Raw genomic sequence first — 17,520 nt, forward strand, 5'->3', positions numbered from 1 at the left:
ATGGGAAAGCCCTGAGGTTTCGCTCCCCCTAACCACAAAGCCACCTCCTGCTACTTCCAACTGCCTCAGCTTGGAGAAACTGTTGGGCTTCATTTGGTTTCATTTCACAGCATACGATGGCCCAGTTAAAGCAGAAACAAAGCCAATTAGGAAACCCAGATTGTGGTTAGCATCGCTACAGACGTTATGGCAACAGCGGGAGTTGTAGTTGCACAAAACCCATTCTTTAATGAGCGGGGCTATCTTCACCACTGTCTCCAGAAGAACTGGAGCATCCAGTGCCACCATGGGAGGCCAGAAGAGGTGACCCATCCCAAAGCACAGTTCAGCAAAGGCCAATATGACCAGCTCTTACCTCTTAAGTTTGAGCTCAGCCTACAGCACTATACCCCATCAGCATTATACATGGAATATCCTACACTTGGCAAGACAGATGAAGTTGATCACTTGTAGCTTGCTTCCTCTTAGCCGTGCTGTGTTGAAACCCTGCAACGTTTGTCAAGTTTGACTGGAGAGCGTTGGCTCCCAGCAGGGACACACGGCACGGGTGGCCCAAGCACAGCATGCCACCAAAGCCACATGAGCCGAAGGAGGAGTATCACTGTGGGAAGAGGTGAGAACAGGGACTCGCAGATGACCTTGACAATGCAAAGAGGTAACTCAAGTCCAGAGAGGAAGAAGAGGGAGGGCGGAATGGGAGAGTGAGGGACTAAAACAAGGACAAGGAATAAAAGCAACAGCAGCAGCAAACTTAGCCCAGTAATTGTGCTAGGACATGGCAAGGAGGGGTCGCGCAGATGAAGCAAGCAGTTTGACAGAAGCTGTCTTCTCCAAGAAATCCCTGTGCTGTTTGTCTGCAGTTCAGCTGGGAAGTTCCAATATGCCCTCAAGCCTGTAACCCATCATGTAGGATAATCAGGACAGCTAGAGCCACTCTGACATAAATCCCTCAGCAGTAAGCTTAGACAGCACGGGGAAGGAGGGAGCTCCTCTTGGAGCAGACGGCTCATTTCACAAGGCAGCTCCTAGCAATATTAGGATGCTGTAGGTCTCCCAGCAGCCAGGATGGAAGAGGGAGCAGGAGCACATATACCTTCCCATCAAGAACAGGTTCAGCAGTGCCCTACCCAGGTCAGCAGTGCCAAAGGAGCTCCTCAGAGCTGCAGGATTAGGCAGGCACACAGTGAACAGGGTTCAGGGCAGGGATGCTACCGTGAGTTCAGTGGGAGGAACTTGCCCTCTGACAGCCAGATCTCAATAGCATTTGTCAGCAGATGATTTGGTTACATAAGAAAGCTCTACCTCAGAAAGGCCAGAGCCCATCTAGATTGTATGTTTTAAATTCTTTAAGCAGAATACAGACAGTCATACAGCTCATTAAGATTGCACACAATGAAACTCCAGAGGCAGCTACTGTTTCCTTGTCTCACCAGAACACTTACCTCCACCGCTAACAGACAGAAATCCTCTCCACCCCTCCTAAGAGGGGTGCTGCAAGGATATAATTATTTTTTAAACCAGTTAAAGCTTTAAGACTCACTATTCATCTTCACTGTTGCCTTTCTCTCCAGAAGACGTGGCTTCCCAAAGCAGTGCCACTTAGCAGAATACCAACACACCCGTGAGGTGCGTGCACATCAATCCAACAGCCGAGGGCCACCAAAGCCAGCTCGCCCTGCCCCACCACAGGCAGGCACCCGCTCCTGCTGCTGCCAGAGGCAGTTAGACAGCTTTTGGCCCAGGGCTGTTTCTCAGGGAATACTAGCCTGAAATACAGCCAAATCTCATTCTTCATTTGAAAGATGGGCAGCTCAGAAAGTAAGAACACTGCTGGCAAGTAGGAGGCTTTCTTCAGTGAGAGAAGAGAGGCTCTGTCATCAGCCCCTGCAAAATGGAAACAACCTTTAAAGGGCCGTAGCCACTTGCACTGGAAGTGGCACCTTGCTGGTGAAAAGCAACCTATGGAAGACTCTCATACTCTGCCGATTTCTGAGCTGATTAGCGTGCAGGACACGGAGAAAGACTGCCCGAGTGTGGAAACCCAGCCTATTTCGGGGCCCAAATCTACTCCACAGACTTTACAGGCTTTAAAAACCCCAGCATCCATCAACTCCGGGCAGCTACCTGGTCACGCTAGAAACCCAAACAAACCGGAGACACTATTCCCACCTTCAGCCCGACACACCTGCAGCCAGTGCCCAGCCCACCCAGGCCAGAAAGCTCAGGCAGCCGCCTGCTCGCCCTCAGCCCACAATAGCAGCCTCAGCTATCAGACATCGTTACTCATTAATCAGAGAAAATTCAACAACGGCAGCGCCTTGAACAGCACCGGCTCGTCCGGGCAGAAACTCTTCTTGTGCGGGAGAGCCGGAAAGAAATTCGGGTCTCTCACTGAGCATCAAAGCTGGGTACACCCTCAGCTGGGGTTAACCCAAGACGTGCCCTGTTCTCGCACCCTGCCGAGGGGCGGGAAGGGGCAGCTCCCACCGTAGGGACCCTTCTCTTTCTAAGGCCCCCCCCTCCTTCCCAGCCAGCCGGCGGCTGCCGGGCCCCGCGGGGGCTCACCGTGGTGGGACATGGGCAGCACCTCGTTGCCGGTGCCGCGGTAGTTGTAGATGACAGCGGCGGTAGCGCCGCGTTCCGCGGCCAGCCGGATCTTGTCGGCGAAGGAGCAGCCGCCGCCGCGCTGGATGAGGGCGAACCAGCCCGGGTAGCCGCCGGCGCCGGGCGGGGGGGCCCCGCTGAAGTTGGTGCGGGCGCTGCAGGCGTTGAAGGAGTCGCGGCCGTCGGGCAGCACCAGCACCCCCGCGGCCGCCTGCAGCGGCGAGTCCTGCCCGTACAGGCCGCTCTCGCTCGCCTCCCAGCCGCTCCGGTTGTGGTTCGCGCCGTCCTCCCACGACACGTTCAGCCAGGCGGTCCACACCGCCATCGCCGCCGCCCCGCGGGGAGCCGGCAGCGGGACGGCGCAGAGCAGCGCGGCCAGCGCCAGCAGCGCGGCCCCCGACAACATCCCGGCACGGTACGGCCCGGGCCCGCCGCCGCCTAAAATCGCCGCGGCCCCGCCGCCGCCACCGCCCACGGGGGAGGAGCGGGGCCGCCCCCGCCGCGGCACGGCCTCCCCCGCCCGCCGCGGGAACCCCGCCGGGAGTCCCCGGGCCCGCCGCACCCCCCCCGCAGCCGGTGCCGGCGCTGGGGGGGGGGGGAGTGCCGAGCGCTGCAGCCACGGGCGCCCCGACGGCGATGAGGGGGGCACGGGGGCTCCCCCTCGCCGGATCGCCTCCCAGAGCAGCGGGTCACCATCCCAGGTTGCTTCCCGGGGGGAGGATGCGGTGGGTCGCCCACCCGGCTCACCGCTCAGAAGGGATGGTTCCTCCTGACCGTCCCCTCTCAGGGGCGATGGGTGACCTCCCGGATCGCTCCCAGGAAGGGTGGATCACCCCCCCTCCCAGCACAGTGGGTGACCCTCCTCCAGACTGCCTCCCCCGCAGTGTCCCCCCCACCCACCCCCCCCGAGCACCGGGGGCCCCAGCCCTGAAGGGGCCACCCCACAGCAGAGCCGCAGCACAGTAACACCAGCCCCCAGTGCCCAGCCGTGACCCAGTGCGCTTCGGCCCGTTGAGTTAATATTTGCTGAACGCTCAGCAACATGCGGTATCAGTCCTGCCTGAAATTGGTTTGTAGAGTACCAGGTTAGCTTTGTTAACTCGCTGGCCATTGTTCTCCCTGTCGTTAGACATACACTATAAACCTGCCGCTTCAACCAAAACCGCCTTTTTCTATTTTTGTATTAGTAGTGTTTGCGTAGTTAATTATTATGTGATCTATGTAACTCGCAATGAAAATTTGCATTTCTCCAGGGAGAGCTCTGCAGGTAATTTTCGGGCGGCCAGTTTGCATTCAGAAATCTCTTGCTCCGGCGCATACACATTTTTGCTAGGTTGTCCTGCATCAGGCAGTGCAGTCAGACCTCTTGCAGAATCGCTGCAAACGTGAGTGTGACACGCTGTAGAGCCCCACCAGGGAATTTGAGGGAAGAAAGGAAGGTAACAGGAGAATCAAGAACATTTTGAGCTTCTCTTCTCCATAGAGCTGCTCTTCTGATCGCGAGGCCCTGTTCCTATCAGCTGCTCTGCAGGAATTGCCCCCAGCACCGGGAGCCCCTCAGACACATCCCCAAACGGCCACATGTCACTACGTGCAGGCTGAGTCTCTGGATGGGAGCTCGTCATTTAGAAGGGATCATTCCTGTGCAGTGATTACATGGCACAAGTTCAGCTGTTGCCTATGCAATCACCTACAAAATTAGTGTAAACACAAAGTTAAAGCCTTTCTGATATGAGTTGGCACTGCTTAGTTTTTAACGCAGGCTTTTGGCTGATCCTGAATCCACGTGGCTGATAACCGATAACTCAGCGTCGATCTGTGGCGCACATTTTCCTTCACTTGCACCTGCGCGGAGTGCAGGACCACGAGCGTTACGCAGTCAAACCCGACTCGGGTTTGAACATCTACCTGGGGGCAGGGGCTTTGAAACCAACCCACTCCACTGGTGTCCACCCCTGCCAGCACGGTGTCTACGGGTTTCTGTAGCTTGGCAGTACAGGGAGATCAGCGCTTGGTTTTGCTGCTGAAATAGCAGTGTGCAGAGCAGGTAACGAAGAGCAGATGAAGCAATTTGCTAAAGATCAATATTGCTAAACATGCAAAGCTTACTAAGTGAACCCTTTTGTTCTAACCTAAACAACTTCTCATTTTCTCATTCCAATCTATGTAGACAACTTATTTAAACAGTAACATCTCTAGCTATAATAAGAAGTATATCTGTGAGCAGTCAGAGAGACAAGGGTTTTTTTGGTCTGAAACCTGCTCCACGTAGGTGCAGGGAACAACTTAACAACACTCTGAAAATATAACCAAGCCTTATGCAATAGTCAGCAGCCAAACCACTCAGCTTCAAATGCCTCCAAAGCTTTAGGGATGTTTAGCTCTGGCATTTTCACTGAGACAAAATTGGACCAAAGACAAAGATTGGAACCTCCTCGGACTGCAGAACTTCCTATAGTTCTGGGGATTTTGAGTATAAGGCTTAGCCACAGTTTCTTACGCATGATTACGACAAAGCGACAGCACGGGTGCAGATGTTGCAGCTGCAGGCGTCTCTGCGGCAGGCAGGCTGCCAGGGAGCAGACCTGCAGGGCACCGCGGCGGCTCTGTGCCGGGACACAGCTCTCCTCAGCTCCAGCCTGGCTTTGGGTGGTAGTAACTAACTTCACTGCTCTTCGGCAACCGTTGGGAAACGTGCACGCTGCCCAGGCTGCTGCTGGGTGGCAAAGCGTCCCCAACACATTCGGTAATCTCACCAAAATGAACACGGAGCCTACACGTGAACTTCTCACCGTGCAGTGCAGAGAGCGGTAACAAGAAATGGAATTGCTCTAAATGTGATGGCAGACATTTCGCTGCCATGGCGTTATTTTGGTAACATGTTTCCAAACTTGACTCCTTGCTCAGGTAATGTTTCCACTCGCTTGACAATAACCGAGTCAGCCAATGGCAGGCACAAACAGAAAACTTCTTCACTGTGGTTCAGGAATTTCTCAGGCTAGGAAGCAAAGGAGGTCGAGTGTTTGTATTGAGGCAAAAAAGCGGATGCTGGTGCTGACAGTAGTCAGTCCTTCTGAGCAAGCCCTGGAAGACACCAGCCTTGCTCGGCTTGGCAGGGAAGCCACTTGCAAGAGGCCAACGGTCAACGTGGGCCAGCACAACTGAGAGGAGCTGGGTGAGGTGGCTGGGACAGCGTCAGGGCACAGAGGGACACCCCAGCAGAGTTAAAACGGTGTGTTTCAAAACCAGCATGTCAATTATGCCTATTTTTAAGCTGCATATCTCACTTTCTGGGCTCTCATTCATTCAATCTTCTTCCAGAATGGTAATTAATAAACAGATCTGCAGCCTCGCTGAAGTGTATCCTTTACTTGTGTTTGAAAAAATATGGTTTGTCTGATGGCTTTCAGCTCAGTTACCCGTAATCCACAACAGAAAAGGTGAGTATTGAGTAGCGATTAAAAATAGTCACTGCTACCGGGAAGCCTGGAGGGACCAGGCAAGAGGAGGGTTGATAGGGGTTTTTTTTTGCTGTGGGGTTGTGGTTTTTTTTTCTTCCCTTACATAAAAAGCTGAGATTTTATAATTTGGAGAAAGCACGTTTTGTTTTGGAGAAAGAGGCCAGACATTGTAGTGGCTGTGCCATGTAGTACAATGTATTAACAAGTAGTGCAACTTCTGCTATGTTTGTTTGCCAGAGCTTTCTAAAAGTTCCTGAAGCTAAAAGCACACTAGCCCATGGTGACTACAGATGTGAGAATTATAGGGTAAGCGGCATTAATGGGGTCCCACAAAATCAGAAGCAGAATTACATCTAAAATAGGTAAAGCATTAAGGCATTTCTGGCATAGATCTGATTTTTTTTTAACCTTAAAAGTTTTTTGTTATTTAAAAACTTATGCTGTATAATTTTGCTTTCCATTTTTTTCCCATGGCTACTGGTGGAGGCTCAGAGAAGTTGAGAAAGTAGGGCATGACTTTCAGATGAACAAAGTGAAACCCTGGGAATGCTGGCACCGCCTTCTACAGGGATGGACCCTATCATTATCTGGAGCTTTATCTTATTTAAGTAAATATTTAAACATCCTTTTTCAAGATTAAAAAAAAAAAAAAGTGTATGTTAAATATTGCTTTTTAATGTCAAGCCAGATCACTCAGGGCATCTTGCTGATGAGAGACCTGTATGTCCGTGTCCTTCAAAACTGCAATTGTTTCTAATTCAAGTACCCAGCTCTGGATCTCTGCCTTTGGAGGAAAGCTCACAAGGACACAACAAATCTCTGTTCGGGCAAAGCACTACAGGGGCCAGCACTGAACCCTCAGCATAGGGATCTGAACCGTGTCTCTGGGCCTGCTCCACTGAACAATGAAGTGGAAAGGAGAAGCACTTATAAAAATGGAAAAAGCAATCAAAAGGAGCACCCTAAAATGAAACCCAGGACTGAATGTCATGGGACAAAAAAATCCATGAACAAACATTACCCTGAATCACAAGTTAAAGACAACAGATGTTGCGTTTCCTTGTCCAAAACCAGCTCATGCCCATGACCAGCAACAGGGGGGCTTGGGCAAGTGACTTGCTCCAGAGCAGGCAACGGTGTGGGCTACAGCATCCCAAGTTTTTAAGCTAGGTGAAAAAAAAAAAAAAGGTATGAGAATGGAGCTTGGAGACCTTTTCTGCTTTCCAAAGATGACAGAGTTGGGCTGGAGAAGGTGTAGAGGCTGGAAACCTCCCGACCTCCTGCCTGTGGGGCGTAGGAGCTTCCAGGAGGATCTGACTAGATGCAGAAGACACACGGAGGTTGCCAGTTCCCGTTAAGTTTCAGGAGCTCTTAATCTAGGAGCTTGTTTGGCTCTTAACACAACTTGGAAACTCCAGCCTACAACTCTCTGATCACGGGACGTGGGAAAAAAACAGCGCGTCAGATCGCCCTGTGCGCTGGCACCGAACGCTTTCCCTCGGCTAGCCAGATGTGCGCAAGAGTCCCCAGTGCCAGGGAAGCAAACATTGTTTCTCCGTATTTCTGGCACAGTGGGACCAATTGTTGTGACAGCGCTACATGTGCCCTCTACTACCCCAGAGAATATGGGCAAAATTCTGTCAGCAGAGGCTGAAGGTACAGAAGGGATGGATGCTCATACACTGACCAAAGTTCACATGCACTCTTCCGCCCATCAAAGACGCTTGCAATTTCATGAAATCTTGTTTTCCATCTTTCATTTCAAAGGAAGCTGGTTGATAAATAGAAATAAGCAATATCTAGGAGATGCAAGCAAATTAAAGTGAAGATAAAAGCATTCCCCACAGGTGTCTACAAGGAGCCTTGAGCAAAAAAAAAAAATCATCCACAATTCCTCTGAAAAACTAAAACAAGAACAAAAGAAAACATACAAGAAAGGCCAGAACTTGCCAGACAACACATACTTTGGGTCTGGTTTGGTTTCACATGGAGCTGAAGCATGATGCTACTCAGGCCTGTTGATTCAGTGGTGGTCTTTATTCAGTGACAGTGGAGTTTCCAAGCAGGGGACTGAATCAGTGGTTTCCTTCCCCTGCAGCACGTTGGGCAACCTCCATCCAGCCTGGGGACCGAGATTTTCCATATAACGCATGTAATGCAGTTGACCAACTGAGGAGCATCAGGTGACTGGAAGTCTGAACACATCCTCAAGAGCAGAACATACTGGCACTTGGCCCTTTGAGGAAGAAACGCGCCCAAGTCAAAATGTTTGCCCTTTCTGGGTTTGCTTGTACGTATGCATAAACTACGGGGCTGCAGATCGCAGCTACTCGCAGAAATCAGTAGCACATCCCTGAGGAGCTTTGCCATCCAAGGTACAGTGTGCCTAGTTTCAGTTCTGACCTTATCTCCCCCAAATCTGCACAGCCTCTGTGAAAAGTCCTCGCTACCTCCATCAGGGAAAGCTCAGCAGTGACTCCAGCTGGTCCTGAAAACCTGGTTTACCTTTCCTTCCTTCCTTCCTTCCTTCCTTCCTTCCTTCCTTCCTCCCTCCCTCCCTCCCTCCCTCCCTCCCTCCCACAAGAGTTGCTGACACACTGCAGAGGCACCTGCCACCCCAGCAGAGACTGTCCCCGGAAAGGGGACCGGGAGGAGGACAGAAGCATTAGAGAAAAGCATTCAAAGGGAAAAACCAAGGAGGAGCAAATCCTCTCGGGGAAGGTGTGTGAGATTTAGGATTTCAGTGCTTGGACCTAGCTGGCGGCTGGGGGGGTTACGGGATCGCCAAGCTCCCCAAGGGCCACCCAGCACCAGGCAGCCGTCATGGATCGCAGCCAGGAGCGGTTGGCACTCGTTCCCTTTCTGAGAGGGCCATGGAACTGTCTAAACCAAAGATCAGCTCTGGACTAAGCAACGTGTTTCAGGACATACCTTTTTCCCTGACATTTATTTTTGGCACATGACTTCAAAGCACGACGAGCCTGAACTGCAAAGTTAAGAGCTAGAGGCGCTGCTCCTCCTCGCCTCAGAGGTTGGAGACCTCGCGCGGTGGTTTGGGCTCAGCAAAGTCTTCTGATGGATGCTTCTTTCAACATCTCCTCCTCTTTGAGACGGAAGAAATTGTAAAACCACAGATGGTTTTTCCTCTGCCCCTTTTGCATCTTTACTCAACTGATGCAAAGGTGCTCATGGCCACGGCTTGGGAGAACACTGGGGAGAGGGCAGCCCACTGCCTGCAAGATCTCCAAGCATGAAATGGACTGTATCCATAGCAAATAGTGTTATTTATAGATCTCTTTGATTTATGTACAGATAAGATTTGTATTTCAGGGTTTTTTCATTAACAGTTTCACTCTTCAGGGGATGCACATGGTAATGCACACGATGCAAGGTGATCCTTTTATGGCTCCACCAACCCATCTGGAAAACTGCGTAGAAAGCAGCCGTAGATTTTAACTGAAAACAGCAACTACTACAGGCCAATTGATGGCCCATTTTAAAATATCTTCTAAATTACTTCTAAAACAACAACTTTACAATGTTTAGCATTAATTTCTAAGAAAGACAGTAATAAATGCACCTATAAAAAAGGTGGTGTAGCTTATTGCACAGTTGCTGACTCAACATTGCCACATGTTAATGGCACGGTCTGCAGTCCACTGAAATACAAGGAAGCACTTCCACTGATTTTGCAAGGTTTAAGAGTTTTGGGTTTTTTTTTTTTTTCTGTAAAGACCCTGTATAAAACCTTAGTTAGAAAGTCAGCTGGACTAGGAGTCAAGTAGACAGGACAGTAAATTGCAATAGGAATTTTAAAAGAAACAAAAGGCTGATCCAGAAAGAAATCTAGTGAAATTTGGGTCTAAAAGACATTCTGAAAACCTCTGATCAGATGCGCTTAAATCACCTCCAAAATCTGAAGTTGGCTCATTTTTGGTTTTGGTTTTCAGAGGAAACCAGGTATGCAGTCATATAGTTTTCCTTTCTGTCCTCATCCCTCCTCCTTCCCCATCTCCTCCCTGCAGATAACTTTCCTGCTTTCCTACACTGACAACCAATTTCAACCAAACTCAGCCTAAAGCTTGGAATATTCAAGGAGAAGACTCCCACAAGTTTTTTTTAACATCAGCAGCTGGTTAGAGGACAGAAACCCCTGTCAGTTCCTGTGGGTCCCTCAGGAGAGACAGAGACCTGAGGTTCAGCAACCATGTGCTGTCTTTGGAGTGCCAGCTCCTGACTCTGCCCAGGGAGGGGTCCACCCGCGAGAGTGGGGTGCATTAGTTCGAAGAACAAGGAAACCAAAGGACTCTCGAGCTTGTGGTGGGAACAAGAGGTGAAATCATAGGGAAGGGGGAAAAGAAGAAAATGTTACCCATGTGGAGTCAGAGGGGGTATAGGGACACAGGCGTGAGGACAAAAATCCCGCTGCGTTAGTTGTTTTGCTCACAAAACTATTTATTTACTTCAAGCACCCGCTGTCCTGCTTCTACCTGTGCGCCGGTCTGGGTAGGGCCAGCGATCGGCTCTGCTTTCCTGCAGCGCCCCGAGCACAAACGGCGCATTGCACGCCAGCACAGCCTGAACCTCGGGCATCTTCAAGGAAGCAAGAAAATGGGTTTGAATCCTCACAGGTGATAAAAGGAACCAAACCCAGCTCTTCCCCGGTGTGAGTCAGCGCACTGAGCTCTTGGAGAAAAAGGTCTCCACTACACCCTCTGTGGTTTGCCAGGAGGGACCGTCTCAAAATACGGTGAGAGACAACGCACAAAATGCTTAAATCCAGCTGGATTCTGAGCTCTGGGTCTTGGCCTGAGCAACACCCAGAACCACAGAAGCCTTCGAGGAGATGAGACTTTAAACTCAATCTATCTTGAGCATTTTCCTCTTAGCTATTTAGGCCTAGCTCTTTGCTCAGGTACTACTACGCTCAAGCAGATCATGGTTTGCCTCGTTGGCTTTCATCGATCCGAGGTGTTCCACAGCAGTGCCAGTGCGGACCAGAGGCACCGGGAGCTGACCCTCACCAGCCCACTCCACCATGCCCCCCAGGACTCATTTCGCTCATACCTGAGGTGGCCAGCACCTTCTTTTTCTCTTCAGTTTTTGGGTTGTAACAATTAACACAACTTCAGCTGCAATGGTGTGTCTGATAAGAGAGGTTACACTGATAAGCAACTGAGGACAGCTGTGCATCTCCTATAATATATTATATGACTGCAATTAGAAGCCAGATTGATTGACTTGATTAGATGCAGATATTTCTTTTGATCTTTGTTTCCAGCAGGTTAAACAGAGGATGCTACTTTTCTCTTTTTAGGGGAAATGGTCAGCCAGCAGGTTGGCTTCTTTTTCTGATTCTGGCAGTTAAAGTTTTGCAAAGCCTCTCTGAGCTTTGCTAATAGAGGAAGCTCGTGAGAGAGTGTGCTGGGTTTGGCTGGGATGGAGTTAATTTTCTGCACAGTAGCTGGTGTGGGGCTGTGGGTTGGGTGTGTGCAGAAAACAGTGTCGGTAACACAGGGATGTTTTCGTCACTGCTGAGCAGTGCTTACACAAAGTTGAGGCCTTTTCTGCTCCTCACACCACCCCACCAGCGAGTAGGCTGGGGGTGCACAAGGAGTTGGGAGGGGACACAGCCAGGACAGCTGACCCCAACTGACCAAAGGGATATTCCATACCACATGATGTCATTAGCAGCACATAAAACTGAGGGGAAAAAGGAGGAAGGGTGAGATGTTCAGAGTGATGGTGTTTGTCTTCCCAAGTCGCCATTACACGTGATGGAGCCCTGCTTTCCTGGAGATGGCTGAACACCTGCCTGCCCATGGGAAGCGAGGAATGAATTCCTTGGCTTGCATTGCTGGTGTGCACGGCTTTTGCTTTACATATGAAACTGTCTTTATCTCAACTCATGAGTTTTCTCACTTTTACCCTTCTGATTCTCTCTCCCATCCTGCCATGGGGGGAGTGAGTGAGTGGCTGCGTGGGGCTTAGTTGCCAGCTGGGGTTAAACCACAACAGAGAGCCACGCTGTGGTCCCAGGACAACCTTCTGCTGGTAATCATCACACTGATTACCTTGGAAGCTAAAGAAACAGTACTAAATGCCAGCATGGTGAGGTCCTGGGCTTTGTGGGCTCCGTGTTCTGGGGGACCTGGAAAATCCCAGACCTGAAGGCAGCTCCCTGGCAGCCTGCACTCTGAGGAGGTGAGCACAACCTGCAGGGATTTTTATGGCTGCTCGGGAGCCTTTCTGGAAGGAAAAGGCTGTCTGCTCTGGAGATTGGACAGTCCAGCCCAGCTCCGAGCAGAGAGCTCTGGAGGCAACTGCCCAGGGCCGTGTGCGGTCAGGGTTTGAGTATCTCCAAGGATGGAGACTGCACAACCTCTCTAAGCAACCTGCCACACTGACCAACCACCCTCACTGTGAAGTTTTTTTCTTCCATAATTTCTTGTTTGTACCCATTGTCTCTATTTCTTTCACTGAGCACCACTGAGAGGAGTCTGTCTCCAGCATATTTACCCTCCCTGGCCCCATCAGGAATTTGTACACATGGGTGAGAACCCCTCAAGCCTTCTCCAGACGGACTCGCCCCAGCTCTCCCAGCCTCTCCTTGCAGTGAGGGCTCCCACTGGTGAAGGGCTGTGTGCTTCACCCTTCCTGCCGCCACCCTCCCGGCATCCGCACCTCTCCCCGCATCAAAGACGTGAAGCCACTTGGACAATTTTCTCAGACAATAAAAGGAGGAATTTAGTCTGCACCATGAGAACATTGACTTCATGGAGGCATGTGGACTGCTGTTAGCAGAGCTGCTCACGTCCCAAGGAATAAATGAAAAGGGAAGTTTGTGGCATCTGCTTTGCATGGACGTTCTTGGAAATTCGTTTGTTTCCACCTGCAGGTCCCACAGGCTGTTCAAAGCCGGGACAGGGATCACAGGTTTTTCTATAGTAAACAGAGGAGATAATTCAAAAGGTGTTGTAAAACAGGAATGACTCTGAAGATCAAATAAGCAATGATATTTCAGAGAGTTAAGATGAGGAACCTGAGCAAGATTTTATAACAGCTTTCAAAACAAAAGATAAAACCAAACTCCATTGTCAGGCATTTAGCCCACAAGTTTAGAACAGGTATTGCACCAACAGCTAATAAGATCCTATCTCACAATACTTCTGAGATAACAAAAGTTAGACTTTGAGGCTACAGAATATCCTAGAAACAAGTTGGAAGCAAACACAGATCCACCACAATTTTTTTCAATTATAGTCAGGATTGCCAATTATTTCTATTGTACAGACAAACGGAGATGCCCGATACCTGCTTGCTCCCGTTGTACAACAGTTCTGCCAAGGTGCTGTTCCTCCTGAGTCTTGGAGGCTTTAACCAGTAAGAGAGTTCCCTTTCACTGGGTCATGGTAAATCCCTTGGAGAAAACCTTTCAGAACGTGCTCGATATTTTAGCTTAGCTGCTGTATTGGACTAGTATCCAAACAACAGCAATAATGGTGTTTTAATTTAATTTTTTTTTTTAAATACTATCTCCAGTCTTCTATTTTTTTCTTGTAAATGAACAGGAAAAAAAGGAAAGAAATCATAGTGACAAGAGGATACAGCTCTCTACTGGCCCGTGCCAGCAGTGCTCACAAAGCACAGGCCCAAACCAGCTGCTCCGTGAGTACCATGATTCTGCTACTGTCTGTGGTTTGGTATTTGTTATTACAATGGAGCCCTCAAATACCTTGTTTAAATTTGGCTATGTTTCAAAAAAGTTGATAATTCCTGGAATTTCCATTTAAGTTTCAAGGAGTGGTGCTGGAACTACGTTGTTACAGATGCATATTCCATTTCCTTTCCAGAGAAAATCAAGTGAGTGCTGGAACTACTAAAAAGAGACATTTTTCTTCTAGCAAAAGCTTAATCTCTGTACCAGCGGATCAATCTAACTTCACGCAAATAAGACACAAACACCTACAGAAAATCTTTCAGATTAAAGTAGAGCATTTTCCCACCAGTGATTTTTGTAATTGGAGAGGAATGGGAAAGTTGTTACTAATAGCCTGACCTCTAAAATTTTCCATAGTAAAAGCTATTAGTCTATCACTTTTATCTTACGTGTGTGTAATAAACCAATACCCAGTAACAGGTAAAACTGGTGACAGGTAGAAGGAACTGCAGCAGAGGATGAGGAAGGAGTCACCAAGAGGGGAGTTTTTTCACTTTGTTCCTTCCCAGCAACTTTAAATTACCGACGTTTCCTGCACACCTGGACTTTGCCCAGAACAAATTATTGCATTGCTGTAACACTGAGCGGGTGTTTTATGGTGTGAAATACATACGTAATATTGTACTGTTGTAACAGAAAATCAGGTTAGCTAGAAAGCTCTATTGATTTTATGTTAAAGTCAGCAGGAAGGGAGGAGGATGGTGGGAAACTGCGGCCAAGGCTCCAAGGCCTAATAAATAACTGAGGTGATGGGATTCCTACAGCCCTGCGCGGCAGCAGAGCAATCCAGACGGATGGCTGAAGATGTCAGGGCTGGTCCCAACCAAGAGCTGGCTGATAAATCATCTCCAAGCACTTGCTGGCTGTGCTGCAATGTCCACCCCTCTCCCAGGCATTTTCCGTTCTACCTAAAGAATGTACGGCTCCGCTCTTTGCACCGAGGAAAACAAATACAGAGAGAAGATGCTTCTCCTATACTGATTAGACGAAGAGTTCATCTCACTGAAGTATTTTGCCCTGAACACACTGATTTATAAACCCTCTTTGCCACCAAATACATCATAATATCCACTTTAGTCCTGTAGGCCAACTCTAGGAAATAGTCCTATAAAAATCACAATTTGTCTTTGAGAAAACTAAATGAATTAAATCAAGGAAGATGTGACTTCGTGTCCATGAAATACACTCTTGGGTGATAAATCTGTTACTTTCAGAATTAAAAAAAAATCTTTTTAGTTTTAAAAGAAAAAAAATCTGAAAAATGAGGGTCTGCTTTCAGAGCTCATCCTAAATAATTATCTTATTTCTGGAGTCTAGTCTAACTGTCGGGTCTGTGACACCCCAGTTACCCAGTGTGCCTAAAGGAGGTTCCACCCCATCCTCCTCTGCTGACCTGGGGGAATGGGCCACCCTGCTCCCGCCGTGCTCCTGCCCCGGCCCAGCTGGGGCCACCACCGCTGGCAAGAAACGCGGCTGGCACTGATTTTGTGGCTACATAAAGCCAGTACAATTCTTTCTTTATTCATCCGGTGTTAGTATGAGCTGGCACGCTCCAAAACCAAGTTAAAAAAGTTAATCTGAATCTTGACATGCTGGCCACTGAAGTCTAAATCACTTTCTCCAGAGGTAGAACAAAAGCTTTGGTTTATCAGCTACACACTTCCAGTAAAACATTTAAGCTCCACTTGCAAACACGAGCTCTATCATGATATCAGGAGAGTCAAAACTGGCTGTGTAGTACAACACTCCACTGCACTTCCAGTGCCGTACGGCACACCTTTTATTGTGCTGTGCAATACCTTGTTTAGAATGCTGGGACTTTTTTTGAGCTAAGCCTCACCTCACGCGACGCTTTGGTTGGTGAAGCACCTGGGATGTTCCTACAGGTGCATAACCAAGGCCGAACAGCTCGACAGCTGGTGTTGGCTGAGTCCTGTGAACTGCCCGGGTTTGGGCTCCACAGCTAGAAACCCCCTGAAGCAACCCAAACCAGCACGGGGATGTGCTCAGTAAAACACCGGCTCATCTCCACATTACAAATTGCTCTGTTTGCTCACAAAATCAGACAAGCAAGACTTAAGGCAAAGGATTCCTAGTGCAGCTCCACTAAAGCATATTTCACAGAATTAGCTACGTGTACATGTGCTTTGTGCTAAAATGCTTATTAGACAGGTTGACCTAGAGGAACACACACAGAAATAAAAGCCAAGCAATATGGTGTCACAGTTAGCTTCTCAGTTCTTTCCTAATGACAGATTCACAGCTACCGGGGCCGGAACGGGCAATCACAATCATTTTGTCTAACCTTTCGTTAAGGAATTAGGGAACCCCAGAAGAGGCTGAGATCAGCCACTATTCAGAAAGGATTACAGCAACTGAAGGGAAAAAAACCCAACAAGATCTGGCTTGCAATCTGCAAAGCATATACCTGCGCTGCAGACACTTGTAGGTTCATTTGTGTCCTCTAACCTCAAAAATAAACTAGTGCCTTCAAAGCAGACTCTATGGGTTTCTCTAGGTCACTGTCTAAAATAATCTGTGCGCTGTACAAGTAAAAACTGGTACTAACTTCAGAGACTCACCAGTTTGGCTGCGCTGTGCCAAGCTCAGAACCGAACGGCAGAGTATTTCTTACCAAACACTGAAGTCAAGACTCAAATTACATAATACTTTTTTTTTTCCCCATTGAATTTTTTGATCAAAGCATCATCCACAAACACAACTTCTTCCTTATAGCCTGGCTATGCTGTCCTGGACCAAGCTTTAGAGAAACGATCAGGTTTCAGCGCTTCACGCTGCAATACTCACCGAGATGCGACATCAGGACGGTGCCATTGCCTTTGTCGGGCGCATTGTAGATCACAGCTGCCGTTGCACCCCTTCTGGCTGCCACCTGAATTTTTTCAGCAAAACTGCAATTGCCTCTTTCAATCAGTGCTACCCACGGCGGTTTTGCAATGGTGAACTGGGTATTTGCGTCGCAGGCTTGAAGATTTGCAGATTTAGGAATGGCCACGAGCCCCCGAGCACCAAGCAGAGGAGAATTTAATCCGTACCGGCCACATTCGCACTGCTCGGACACAGACCTGTTGCTAGTGCTGTTGAAATAAAATAAACTTACAGAGGCACTCACAGAAAATGCTTCTGTAGTCTTGAAGAAAATATTAACAACCATGGGGAGGCAGAAAAAACTGAACTTATTTGCTTGCATCATTGCTTATTCATCTAAGTGCAAAACGTAGATGGCTTGAGGTATTTTCGGCTGGTAGTGGTGGTTGTTAGCTCGCAGCCTGCTGAGGAGTTTGAAATTACAGTTCCAACAAGAACTTGACACCACCCTGGTAAGTCCTCAAGGTGTCAGAGAGCTTGTCAGGAGTGGGGGCTGGGATGGGACAGAGGTGACAACACCTTCAGCCCTAAGCTTCTGCTCCTTTTTCACAACGCATCCTTCTCCCCCTCCTCCTCTCCAATTACTGCACAAATTCCAGCTTTGATGATGCTTCCTGAGAGAGCGCTCGAGCCTCCTGCTCCTATTTCAACCTGGATGTCAGAGGACCAGGTCATCTTTCATTCAGTGATGTAAGCTCAGGGTTCTCGCTTCACAATGCAATCTGTGATGTAATGACCTGGTTAAAAAGGTCAAAAGTGGAGGGAGGGAAATATTAAAAAAAATTCACCCATCTTACGGACTAAGATAACTAATTCCCCACATTTCTCCTTTCAGATTCTTTCAGT

At 48.8% G+C, this 17,520-nt stretch overlaps 1 protein-coding gene across 2 annotated transcripts in view; it reads right to left on the minus strand.

The window, feature by feature from the left end:
• RNF128 (ring finger protein 128) overlaps positions 1 to 16,999 on the minus strand; it is a 43,326-nt gene extending 26,327 nt beyond the window's left edge. The window contains exon 1 of one of the 2 annotated variants that reach the window (XM_054839686.1): positions 16,594 to 16,999. In XM_054839686.1, the coding sequence (XP_054695661.1) occupies positions 16,594 to 16,999 (406 nt within the window). Of the gene's footprint in view, positions 1 to 2,565; positions 3,076 to 16,593 lie in introns of those variants that run through there. The other variant, XM_054839685.1, reaches the window with a different exon arrangement.
• Positions 17,000 to 17,520: the final 521 nt, after the last annotated feature.

This window comes from Grus americana, chromosome 12 (assembly GCF_028858705.1).
Source record: "Grus americana isolate bGruAme1 chromosome 12, bGruAme1.mat, whole genome shotgun sequence".
NCBI classification, from domain to species: domain Eukaryota; kingdom Metazoa; phylum Chordata; class Aves; order Gruiformes; family Gruidae; genus Grus; species Grus americana.